The sequence below is a fragment of the Macaca nemestrina genome, chromosome 19 (assembly GCF_043159975.1).
Source record: "Macaca nemestrina isolate mMacNem1 chromosome 19, mMacNem.hap1, whole genome shotgun sequence".
In the NCBI taxonomy this organism is placed as follows: Eukaryota; Metazoa; Chordata; class Mammalia; order Primates; family Cercopithecidae; genus Macaca; species Macaca nemestrina.
In genome coordinates this window covers 71,357,513-71,369,852 of record NC_092143.1, presented here as the reverse complement: position 1 = coordinate 71,369,852, position 12,340 = coordinate 71,357,513, and the positions used below count along the sequence as shown (strand labels likewise).

General features: G+C 45.5%; 1 protein-coding gene across 1 annotated transcript in view; it reads left to right on the top strand.

Moving 5' to 3' along the window:
- The first annotated feature begins 392 nt into the window (after window positions 1–392).
- Window positions 393–12,340, top strand: part of LOC105464721 (collectin subfamily member 12) — a 183,713-nt gene continuing 171,765 nt past the window's right edge. Inside the window, exon 1 of the mRNA XM_011712757.2 lies at window positions 393–541. Within this exon, the coding sequence (XP_011711059.1) occupies window positions 535–541 (7 nt within the window). The 5' untranslated portion in view covers window positions 393–534. The remainder of the gene's footprint in view (window positions 542–12,340) is intronic.

Below are 12,340 nucleotides of genomic sequence, written 5' to 3'. Positions count from 1 at the left end.
GTAGTTTGGAGTGTAGAAACGACCCCAGCAGCAGCGGCCCCTTAGGTGCACACCGAAGGTGAACGCTGGACCGCCCCGGGAAAGGCTTTGCGCCCGACTTCATTCTGATGCTGGTGCAATGGGAAAAAGAGAGAGCCCGGGCGAGCAGCGCCAGGGCGCGCAGAAGAGGGCAGGCGAGAAAGTGACCAGCGAGGGCAGGCGCGGGCCGAGGGCGGGGCGGGCGCGGGAGGGCGCGAGGGGGGCGTGGGCGCGGCCGCCCGCTAGGCCTGGTCGGGCCAGGGGGAGGGGCGCTGGCGGGAGCGGCGCCTCCCGCCCTGGGAGAGCGGCGCGCGCGGCAGCCCCGCGGCAGCAGAGCGCCAAGCCGGGAGCGCGGGGAGCGCGGGCCGGCGGCGGCGAGGGAGGACTGGGGCGCAGACGGCCGGCGCGCGGCGCCGCTACCATGGGCGTGCAGTGAGCGGCCGCTCAGGACGACTTCCTTGGCTGCGCGGCGCTCGCGCGTAGCTCCCTGGCTGGCGGTGCGTCCCCTCGGTCACCATGAAAGGTAGGGCGGCGGCAGCCCCGCGGGGTTCCGGGCAGGGGGAACGGGCTTTGGGGCGCGCGGGAGGCGGTGGAGGTGCCTCCGGCGTGAACTTTCCCTTGGGCTGCTGGCCGGGGGGAGTCGGGGCTGCCAGGGTGTCGGGTTCGTGCGCGGACATTGGGGGCGCACCCGGCTCCCGGGTCAGGCACGGCTGGAGACCTCGAGGTTGGGATTTTGAAGCGCGCAAGTATTCCCCTCCCCAACGCGTCTTTGCAAGTAGTTTGAAGCCCTTAGCCCAAGTCGTTGTTTACGGATTCCAGTTTCCAACTTTTTAATTGAAAAAACATGCGGAGGAGAGTGGAGGCATCGCTATCCCTCCCGGTCGGTTTTCCACTTCGCAGCGCTCCCTACGCTCGCCCCGTCCTCTCTCCTCCCGCCTCTTGCCGTTTCCCGGCCGGAGCAGTCCCGGCGCTGGCGGCCGGGTGTTTTCTCCCGGACTGGGGATGTTCTCCGTGCGCCCTCGCCACATCTGGCAATGATTAGGTGCCCGAGGAGTTCAGCTGGCTCGGGAAGTGCATTTGGCATCTTTCTTCATCAGATTCACCGACTGGAAAATAATTGCTCTCGGTTCCGCGTTCCTTCCACGTGCCTGCCTGTGGGGTGGGTGTGCCCACGTGTGTTCAGGGGTGACACACATCAGCCGGTTCGTCGCCCCCTGCGCGGTGTCCTCTGCAGGCCGGTTTCTGGAAGTGTCAGATGTTGTCGTACTTTAAAAAGAAGCGCAACGAGAAGGACTTTGCTGGGCAGACTTCTGTTTAGTGGAAACACGGAGATTTGTCAGCGGAATCCTGATTTATGTATGAGATAAATAACTGCAGCGGAGGCATCAAAGAGTCGTTCAGGAATGGGCCCGCGTGGCACAGCCCTGCGCCGTGCCGGGCTGGGTGCGAAATGCCATCTGACCGCGGTGACCGAGCTTCCAGCCGCCAGAGACCTGGCGATGCAATCGCTTTGACTTGCCAGGGTTGCTGTCCGAGGGAGGCGCCCAGGAAGCCCCAAGGCGCTTGGAAAGTAACTTTTGGCTCTGGAAAGTTTTTTTCTGAAGGGCAGCTCGCGGTGAACTATCCAGAGTGATGATACCCTACCAATTCACTCCTTTTCCAAAGGTGTGAGGTCTCCACGTTGGGAGACCTCGGGAAGGGAGGTGACTGACAGCCAGGTGAAAAGTGGTCTGTCTCAGGCAAAAAGAAACAAAAGACACGATACAACTTTCTGCCTAGAGAATTTCAAAATGCAGTGGCTTGTTTTCCTTCTGTCTCCATCTCAGTTTCTCTTCTCTCATTTACATTCTAGGAAATACACACATTCCTTAGCTAGCTCTAATTGAGGAGACTCCCTAGAGGAAAGAATGTCACATGGCTAAAAGTTATCTGGGGCTCAGTTATCATTTTAGCCAGAAGTCAGTCTTCTCTTTGCTGGTCATTAAGGCCACTGTTTTTTTTTTGTTTTTTTTTGTTTTTTTTTTTTTGAGACGGAGTCTCGCTCTGTCGCCCAGGCTGGAGTGCAGTGGCCGGATCTCAGCTCACTGCAAGCTCCGCCTCCCGGGTTCACGCCATTCTCCTGCCTCAGCCTCCCGAGTAGCTGGGACTACAGGCGCCCGCCACCTCGCCCGGCTAGTGTTTTGTATTTTTTAGTAGAGACGGGGTTTCACCGTGTTAGCCAGGATAGTCTCGATCTCCTGACCTCGTGATCCACCCGTCTCGGCCTCCCAAAGTGCTGGGATTACAGGCTTGAGCCACCGCGCCCGGCCAGGCCACTGGTTTTTAAAGCTTGGGAAGATAAGCCACCTTCTCACTCCATTAGCTTCCACGTGGGTTCTTAAACCCTGAAAGTTTTGTTATGCTTTTTACTGGGTAAAGGACCGCTGTGGCACTTGAAATACTTTTCCACTTTATATCTGCACTGGAAAACATACCCAAAAGTCCTAAACACATTTTTGGGGAGATTTATGCTGCATTCTGGACCTACCCGCTGTGGTCAAGCACTGCCCAAAAGCCCCATACACTTTCTGCCCCAGTCAGGGAGGTTGGTGGAGGGATGGACTGGTGAATCCCTGGGTAGACTAATCATTTTGAAGGCCTCTTTTAAAAATGAAAATATTCCGGTGGGGCGCAGTGGCTCACACCTGTAATCCCAACACTTTGGGAGGCCAAGGTGGGCAGGTCACCCGAGGTCAGGAGTTTGAGAACAGCCTGGCCAACGTTGTGAAATCCTGTCTCTACTAAAAATACAAAAAATTAGCTGTGCATGGTGGTGGGCGCCTGTAGTCCCAGCTACTTGAGAGGCTGAGGGAGGAGAATAACTTGAACCCAGGAGCTGGAGGTTGCAGTGAGCCGAGATCGAGCCATTGCACTCCAGCCTGGGTGACAAGAGCGAGACTCCGTCTCAAAGAAAAAAAAAAAAAGAAAATATATTTCATGAGAGATTTGCGTGCCAATTAAATTATTACCACGTGATCTGTATTTATTATGTTTGTCTGAGTGGTGAGGTGGGAACAGGAGGGGCAGTAATAATTTTTTAGTACCTACTAAGTGCCAGCCACTGTACTATATACACTACAAACATATTGCAATTAATCCTCTCAACAGCCCTGGGAGTAGATATTTCAGTCCTAACAGTATAGGTATGAAAACTGAGTCTAGAAGAAATAGGAACTGGCAACCAGGAGGATAGGGTAGGCATCTAAAGACAAGCCTTGTCAGTTACCCCGTGTGACTTGAAAGGCCCTAAGACACCAGATAGATAACCTCTGGTGAAGATGACTAGAAAAAAAAGGGAATCTGAGACAACTAACTGGCCAAGTAACCCGCAATTGGTGCTGTATCCAGGAAGAGGTGGAGCCAACCATTTGGACCTGAGGCTTTGGAAGCCTAGACAAAAAGGAAAGCTGCTTTTACCAAGTGGAATTGTTTTGATCATTTGCCATAGGGAACCAACTAAAGGTTTTCCCCAGGTTCCTGATTACATCAAATAGTTATTAACTCACCATGCTTCAGAAAGCCAACATGATAGAAAACAATGACAAGCCTTGTAAATTCTTAGAATAAACGTGTTAATCTAAAACATTCTTGGCCAGGTGCAGTGGCTCATGCCTGTAATTCCAGCACTTTGGGAGGCTGAGGCGGGCGGATCACCATATAGTGAAACCAGCCTGGCTGACATATAGTGAAACCCCATCTCTACTAAAAAATACAAAAATTAGCTGGGCATGGTGGCGCATACTGTAGTCCCAGCTACTTGGGAAGCCGAGGCAGGAGAATCGCTTGAACCCGGGAGGTGGAGGTTGCGGTGAGCCAAGATCGCGCCACTGCACTTCAGCCCAGGTGACAGAAGCAAGAATCTGTCTCTCAAACACACACACACACACACAGAGACACACAGACACACACACACACACAACACATTCTTTAGCCAAATTGAAAATCAGTGGACACCATAGAAGTTACAGAAGTTCATTTGCAAAAGCAAATATTCCTGTGCAAGTCAGATGCCTTTTTAGGGTACCAACGTGACTTTCTAATTCTGATGTTTAAACCTGTATACGGCCTTTGTAATGACGGGGCTCTTGGACTGTAATCCTGCGTCTGCCGTCAGTCACAGCGCCACCTATCTGTTGCATTCAGCAAATATCCATTTCCTCCATCCCGGGAGTCACAAGTACCAAAATAATGACATCATTATATATTACCCAGAAGAAAATTACTTTCCCCGTTGCTGCAGTACTTGAAGTCTTCCAAACTGGTTAAAACATGAAGTTTGTTTTAATTTATTTCCAATTTCATTTTCAATTAGCAGTACTACACCGTAAATCTCATGGCTTTTTGGATACATATTCACATTCTTGACGAAGTAATCTGACTCCTCTAGAGTTAGGTGTGTCGTTACTAAATCACATTCTTGGTTCTGAAAGTTGGGGATATTGGTTAGTTTCAGTGCAGCAGCACTTGTTGCCTAAGAGACAGCCAAAACCAGCCACCACCACCCGGGGACACAGAGGTCCAAGCCAGTGCTATAATTTAACACAGAGAGGAGGCCGGTGCCATGAAAACACAGTGTTCAGCTGCTTATTTTTTTACTTTTGTGCGTAAATATTTCTGAAATACTGTTTGGCAATAATATATTTAAAATGCACTAGTAAGCAGTATACTTCTCCCAGAGTTTTTTGGGACTCACAGTCTTTTTGCTTTTCCAGTGTCTCTCTAAGATTTCTTGTTTTTAACTGGGATAAGCAAACAAGCCTATAAAGGCAATTGCATTTAACATTGAAAGAGTCATATTTTCTAAAGGAAAATGGAAACAAAATGAGGCCTTTCTCCCTTCACTGATTGGTAATAGGGGCTGCCCTTCTCTGGGAGGCAAATTTACAATCTAATTATACTTTTGACTTTTCATTAGTTTGGGAATGCTTGACATTCTTAATCTGAGGTTTAATTATTGCTAAGTATAGATCTTCTCTGTGGTCTCCTATGCAATTTCCCAGGGTTGTTCCAGTGGCTGCAACCCTTTGCCATGTGGCTCATCCACTGAAAATGCGGTGAATGGAAAAAACTAGCCGATGATGGCTTTCAGGCTGTGTCATAACAGAGCATCTCAATTTCATACTAGATGCTTATTCTCACTGTAATATTATTTCAAAACAACTCTTGCAACCGTTGCCAAATATACTTAAATGGACCTGAAGTATTAGCTTTCAAATGGGAAAATGGACATTTAAATTTTGTGATAGAAAATACGTTTTGCCGTGGGTAAAACCAGCATGTGAGTGATCTCTCAGGGAGGCCAGCCTAACACACACTTCCCTTTAATAATAGCTGACATTTATTGAGCACCTGCCATGCCAGGCATTATCATTTCCTCCATTTGATGGTAGGAAATCTTGGGTTCCGAGAGGCTGTGTTACTTGTCTAAGGGTACCCAGCCAGTTGGTGGGGGGTGATCAGTATTCATGCTCAGACTGTCTGATTCCAGAATCACACGTGTAATCTCTAGCCCAGGCTCCCTCCTAGCTATACCCTAATAATGCATTCAAGCCCTACATCTTTGTGAAGTCCTACTGTGTGCTGTCACACTCCACTAGATACTGGGTGAGCAAGGTAGACAAGGCTCTATCATCTGGCCTCGTAACTGTAATGACCTAGCATCAAAGGTCTGAAGGATTGATGTGTTCTTCAGTCAGCCACTGGAGGAGACGCTCTAAACTGGAGCTCTTGCAAAGATAAAGCAGATTCCAGGATTGCTGCCCTGTGTAGCTTATCTTCTGGGAGGTTTTGCTTACCGCTGATTGAATGAGTGTGGGTGTCCCACTGTAGCCACCAACTCTGAAAACGGCCCCTACACTCGTCTTGCTAACAGGTTTGCATTGAGAAAATGAAATATTGTCAGAAGTGCCATTTTCATGAACAGACTGTAACCACCGGTGAGTGGTCAGTAAAAATAATAATACTACTAAGTATTTTAAACCAGGAACAGGAAAGTATAGACATTTTTCATAGAAAGTTCATTCTTTACTGCTGACAACAGAGTTTCTAACCACACCAACCATCTAAACCTTAAGGGAAGTAACTTCTCAGTCAAGCAGTGATTTGATTTCTTTTTCAGTGCATGACATTTGAAGAACCAAAACCAGTATCATACCTCAAAAAGGTCCTGCTGATTGCTTAAGGGCGTTTTGTAATTATACAGCAGTGAAAGCCAATATAAACATAAATTAGTAATCCCAAGTTAAGATTCCAAAGAGATTCTAGGAGCTCTCTTAACTTCTGAATTTATCAGGAATATTCTATCGATACTCTTAAAAATAGGACAGAAACTCACATTTCAGCATGGGAGATTTAAAATGAAATACATGTATTGGACCTGGATATATTAAACATGACTCCTTTATGCTTCTTGAATGACGTGATATTTTACCTCAGTATCATGTGAGGTATTATTCATTAGCCTGTGATGTTGGATGTTTTACATTTGGCGTGAAAAACTCACTTGTCTCTGGCTCTGTGGAAGAAGCCACATTTCTTTTGCCCCAGTTATTTTCTTACGACATAGAAATGTTAGGAAACTAGCTGATGTTTATAAAACAATTTATTATGCAAAGGCAAAACAGTCCCACTTTAAAGTAGATAATACATGCTTTAAAATATAACCGTCTCATAAAATACAGTTATGTTTAGCAATCCCAGGCGTTGAACCCAATCATTTCTGTGTGCTGGCGAGGAGTGTGGGCTCAGAAACCAGAGAGCCTGGTGACCTCAGGCAAGTCACTTAACCCCCACTTAGTCCCCAGTTTCTTTATCAATGTAATGAGGGACAACAATGGCATCTACCTGATAGAGTTGTTTTAAGGATTAAATAGTTGTTCAGAATGGTGGCTAGTATGTAATAAGAACTCAATTTGTTTTAGTAATTGCAATATTGTGTTATAACCTCCTTCTTCCTCCCAGCAATAAGTTAATTGCCAATTATGAGCCATCTATGTTAATTTAATCAGTGATGTAATTTAGACCATGAAGGCAAATGTTCAGTTCTGAAATGAAAGTAATTTTCAAATTGCAAATGTGTTAAAGCAGACCTCAGGGATAGAAGGAGTGAGTTGTGCTCCACGTGGGGAAGTATTAGTATTGGTTGCATTCCAGCTGCCATCACTGCTATCATCATAACAAATGCAGGGACTATTCTCAAAGTGAAGTTTGTAATTGTAGTAATGAAACAGTTTTTCTATTTGTTATAGTAGTGGTATAAAATTGATAAATATATGGAAGTATATTTAGATTACCTAGGAGCACTACTTTTTTTTTTTTAGTACTATTGCTCATGTGCCTACGGATGACATGATATTTTTAAAGATCTGTGTTTCAAATCCAGTGTCCAGTTTTATCCAGTAAGGATATGACATCAAGGAATCACAACATTAAACAAATCTGTCTCTAAAGTATTCAGACAGATGTATGTATATGTATGTTTTTAAACTATATGATGTCATGTCTATTTCATCAGTAGTATTAATTTTCCATTAAGCTGTCATGTTTTTGTTTTATTATTTATAATTGGGCCACCAAGTTCTAACTAGCTTTCATTTATTCTTTAAACAAATATTTAGTATGAACTTTCTGTGTGCAAGGCCCTCTAGAAATGCCAAATAAAATGAATAAAATATAGCTTCTGTGCTCATGGAGCTTGCAGTCTGGTGGGCAAGACAAGACTTATGTGTAAACAACTGGAATCCAAAGTAGGGAGTAGAACATGCCCTATTTGAGGTTCAGATAATCTGGCTGAAGACAGGGACATTTTCTTTTCTTTTTTTTTTTTTTTTTTTAAGACGAAGTCTCGCTCTTTTTCCCCAGGCTGGAGTGCAGTGGCGTAATCTCGGCTCAGTGCAGCCTCCGCCTCCTGGGTTCAAGTGATTCTCCTGCCTCAGCCCCCCAAGTAGCTGGGATTACAGGCACCCACCACCACACCCGGTTAATTTTTGTATTTTTGGTAGAGATGGGATTTCACCATGTTGGCCAGGCTAGTCTAGAGCTCTTGACCTCAGGTGATCCTCCCAAAGTGCTGGGATTACAGGTGTGAGCCACCGCACCTGGCCAAGACAGGGACATTTTAATTTGCAGGAGAGATTTGAATTATAGTTCGTGTTTCAGATTACATTATATTTCATATTATATTAATAGGTTAAGCAACATTAGAGGAAAATGTCTTAAAAGAGAGGAGGGCTGATGACTCATGCTTATAATTTCAGCACTTTGGGAGGCCAAGTTGGGAGGGTTGCTTGAGGTCAGGAGTTTGAGACCAGCCAGGGCAACATAGTAAGATCCTGTCTCCACAGAAAAGTTAATGGGTGCGGTGGTGAGTGGCTGTAGTCCCAGCTACTTGGGAGACTGAGGTGGGAGGATCCCTTGCGCAGTGGCACAGTCTCGGCTCACTGCAATCTCTATCTCTTGGGTTCGAGTAATTCTCCTGCCTCAGTCTCCCGAGTAGCTGGGATTGATTACAGGTGCGTGCCACCATGGCCAACTAATTTTTGTTTGTTTTGTAGAGACAGGGTTTTGCTGTTGCTCAGGCTTGTCTCGAATTCCTAGCCTCAAGTGATCCATCTGCCTCAGCCTCCCAAAGTGCTGGGATCACAGGCATGAGCCACTGTGCCTGACCTGAAATCTCTTAAGTGTGACTGACGTTTGAGTGTGGGAGGTGAGAGGAGACCAAATTCAGAGTCTTCTTGAACTGTGTCTATTAAACTTGAAATGTTGGTCCAACATTTGTAGATAATTATAGTATACTGCTTTGGCATAATTGTTTAGATAATCTAAACAACGTTAATGGATTTCCAAACAAAAAACTGTGTCAGTGTTATTTTTAAAACAAAGACCTTTTTTTTTTTTTTTTGGTCTCCAGAGAAATGGACAGCATTAGTTTTTCTTGCCAAATCACCCATGTATTTTAGGCCCTGCCAAGGCCCTTATTCAATTTAAGGCAGAGATTCAAGGCCTCATCCTGACTCTCTTATTAACATGATTAAAATGATTGGACGAGAATTTTCCTCATAGAAGAAAGGGAAGCGCATCGCCTCCCCCATAATCATCTATAAATGATAGATGCAGATGTCAAGGTTTTGGATGGTGTATTTACTTACTTCTAAGTTCTTGCAGTTGGTGGCTGTGGGGAAATCTGATTTAGCCCCCACTGCCAACTTAGGGGTAAAAGTAACAAAAACACCCTTTCTCAGTTTTGTTAGACTGTAAAGGAAGGAATAGGGTACCCATGCCTCTTTATTCTAAAAGCAAGTATCTGCTGTCTTTACAAGCATCAGCATTGCAAGTTGTGCCAGAAATTGGAGTCATTTTATGTCTATAATTTTGACTTTTGACTTGAAGAAACTATATAATTGAATCAAAAGTGATGCCGTTGTTGCAAAACATAAATTCAGTAAGCAACTGAGTAATCAAAATGAATCTCCTGTGACACTTTAAAATAATCTACAAGTATTTAAACTGCTACAGATTCCTTCATCCATTTGGGATAAAACAGTTGAATAGAAGGCCGATCTAATTCCCAGCGCCCACCCCCCACCCCCTGCAAAATATCCTGAAGCTCAGATACTTTGTTACGCTGCATTGAGTTCATTCACCAGAAGAATACATAATAACTATGTTCCAGAAATGCCAAGACTGGAAAACGGAAACCACACAGGGAGCCGGATAAAGGTTTACATTTGTAAAGCTATAAAACCAGGGCGAATATTACCCATACTGTTCTTCGGGACACATCAAGATTAAAGAACACCTTTCTTCAGGTTTTACAGCCCAAAATACATTAAGATAAATTTTCTTCAATATCAACCAGGTACTTCAGTGCCAATTTGCTGAAGCCCAAATAGAACCCGCAGCACGTATTACTCTTTTCCTTATCAAGCTTTGCTGTTGGTCCTTCCCCCAAATAGTCACCTCAGAATGGAGTTTTGTGTCTTTTGAAGCCAAATGATTAAAGTCCTAAGATATTTATTTTGGACCTTGAAACACAGTAGCTCTTACCACTGCCTCTGTCCTCTTGCTTCAAAGAAAACTCATATTTATTAAGCAGACGGTTTGTGTTGGATGTTTTCCATGTGTCCGTTCACATTTCCCTCCCCAAAATGTGGGAGATAGGAATCATTGGTTCCAGCTTATAGGAGACTGAGAGGCAGACATGAGCTTATTGCTATTACAAGGTGGAGCCAGTCTTCAAACCCAGGTCTTTGAATTTCAAAGCCCACACATTACCATTAATTCTATCAGCCTCTGGTGTTAGGAAAGAAGTCTTCCAGGATATCACAGCAACAGAAGGCGGCGTTCCAAATATTTAGCAACTCAGGCGACACACTGTGGAAGCCACCGTTCCCATATGAAAGCAACTCCGTGGAGCACTGGCCAGTGGAGAGTGACTGTAGACTCAGGGGTCCTGATGGCATCAGTCATCTGGCCCCAGGGATACAGGGGCAAGGGCCTTCTACAGTGGGTAGTGGGGACAGTAGAAACACACAGGGACAGCTTGCAGAAACACTCAGAGCAGAGGCCATTGTTTTTCAACCAGTTGGTTTGGAAGCACTTAAATATTTTAACAACCAATGATACCATACCATTTTGTTCTAAGAGTAATGACAAATGTACAAGAGCTGGGAATGGATCCTGTTTTAAACAGGATAGAGCAACTGATAGATACTCATCGGTTGACAGCACCACTGGGCCAGCATGGAAGAGAAGTCTAACTTCAGCCTAGTCCGTGTCCGCGGTCCTTCAGGCTGGCTCCTAAAAATGTCTGCATTTGGCTGGGTGTGGTGGTTCACACCTGTAATCCCAGCACTTTGGGAGGCCAAGGCCGGCGGATCACAAGGTCAGGAGATCAAGACCATTCTGACTAACACGGTGAAATCCCGTCTCTACTAAAAATACAAAAAATTAGCCAGGCGTGGTGGCGGGTGCCTGTAGTCCTAGCTACTCGGGAGACTGAAGCAGGAGAATGGCGTGAACCTGGGAGGCGGAGCTTTCAGTGAGCCGAGATCGTGCCACTGCACTGCAGCCTGGGCGACAGAGCGAGACTCCATCTCAAAATAAATAAATAAATAAATAAATAAATAAATAAATAAATAAATAAAATGTCTGCATTTGCTATGATGTTCGGTTTGGCATTTGTTGGAAACCTGCTTTGTGCTAGATATTGAAGGCTCCAACTTCAAACTGCATCTTCTGTGGCTTCAGGTTAAACTCTATACTCTGGCTTTTTGGGTGCATTTTCTGGTAATCTGATTATCAGTGCTGGTTAGCTGTTGGACCTGAATACTTTTGTTTCTGTCTGTCTGACTTTTCCATTCATATGATCTTATTTTGCTTGTTTTACATTATTTCTTATCAAAGTTAGAGATGTACATAGTTTAAAGAGTCAGAAAATGTTATAGGTCTCCTGAAATTCTGAAAAACAGCACTTTCCTGCCCAGGCCACCTTCATTTCATTTTCCATTCCCCAGAGGTAACCTCTTGATAACTTTTTTACCATTTTCTTTTGGCATTTACCCCTCTGTCAGTTACCTGCGAATGCCTAAAAAAAGCATCCCGAAACCCTGTAGCTTAGAACAGCAGCTGGTGTTTTGCTCATGATTCTGCAACTCAGCCTGGACTGGACACGTGGCTTCCCTCAGGAACCTGGAGAATCACTGGGGGTTGCGGGAATGGCTGAGGGCTCCCTGGCTGGTCTCACGTTTTCCCTGCTCTCATCCAGCGATTTTCTCTCTCCAGGTGGCCTCTAGTCCAGCAGGGGAGGCGAACTTTTCACAGGGCCACTGGCTGCCAAGAGTATAAAGACAGAAGCCACAAGGCCTTTAAGGCCAGGGCCCTGGAGCCACCCACTCCCACTTCTGCCACATTCCATGGGACAGAGCAGGTCATGGGGCCTGCCCAGATTCCAGGGAAGGAAGTGGATTTGCACATGGAGGGCTGGAAGGAATTGCTGGTAGTCCTTTATGACGATGATCTGCCAGGACCCTTGTATCTCTCCATGACCTGCTTATGGTGCTCTTGCTTCTTTCTTTTTTCTTTTTTTTGTCTTAGGCATTATATACAGACTTCCTTTTATAGCAGAGGAGGGTTTTGTTCTCTTTCACCTTTTACCTTCCCCTAACAACCCTCGCAGCTATCTCCTGTTCCCGTCTACCTTTCTAATACAGTTATGGCGTAATCTCAGATCCACATTCAGTGTTGTTATTATTGTGACAATGTCAGTGCAATTCACAGCTGAGTC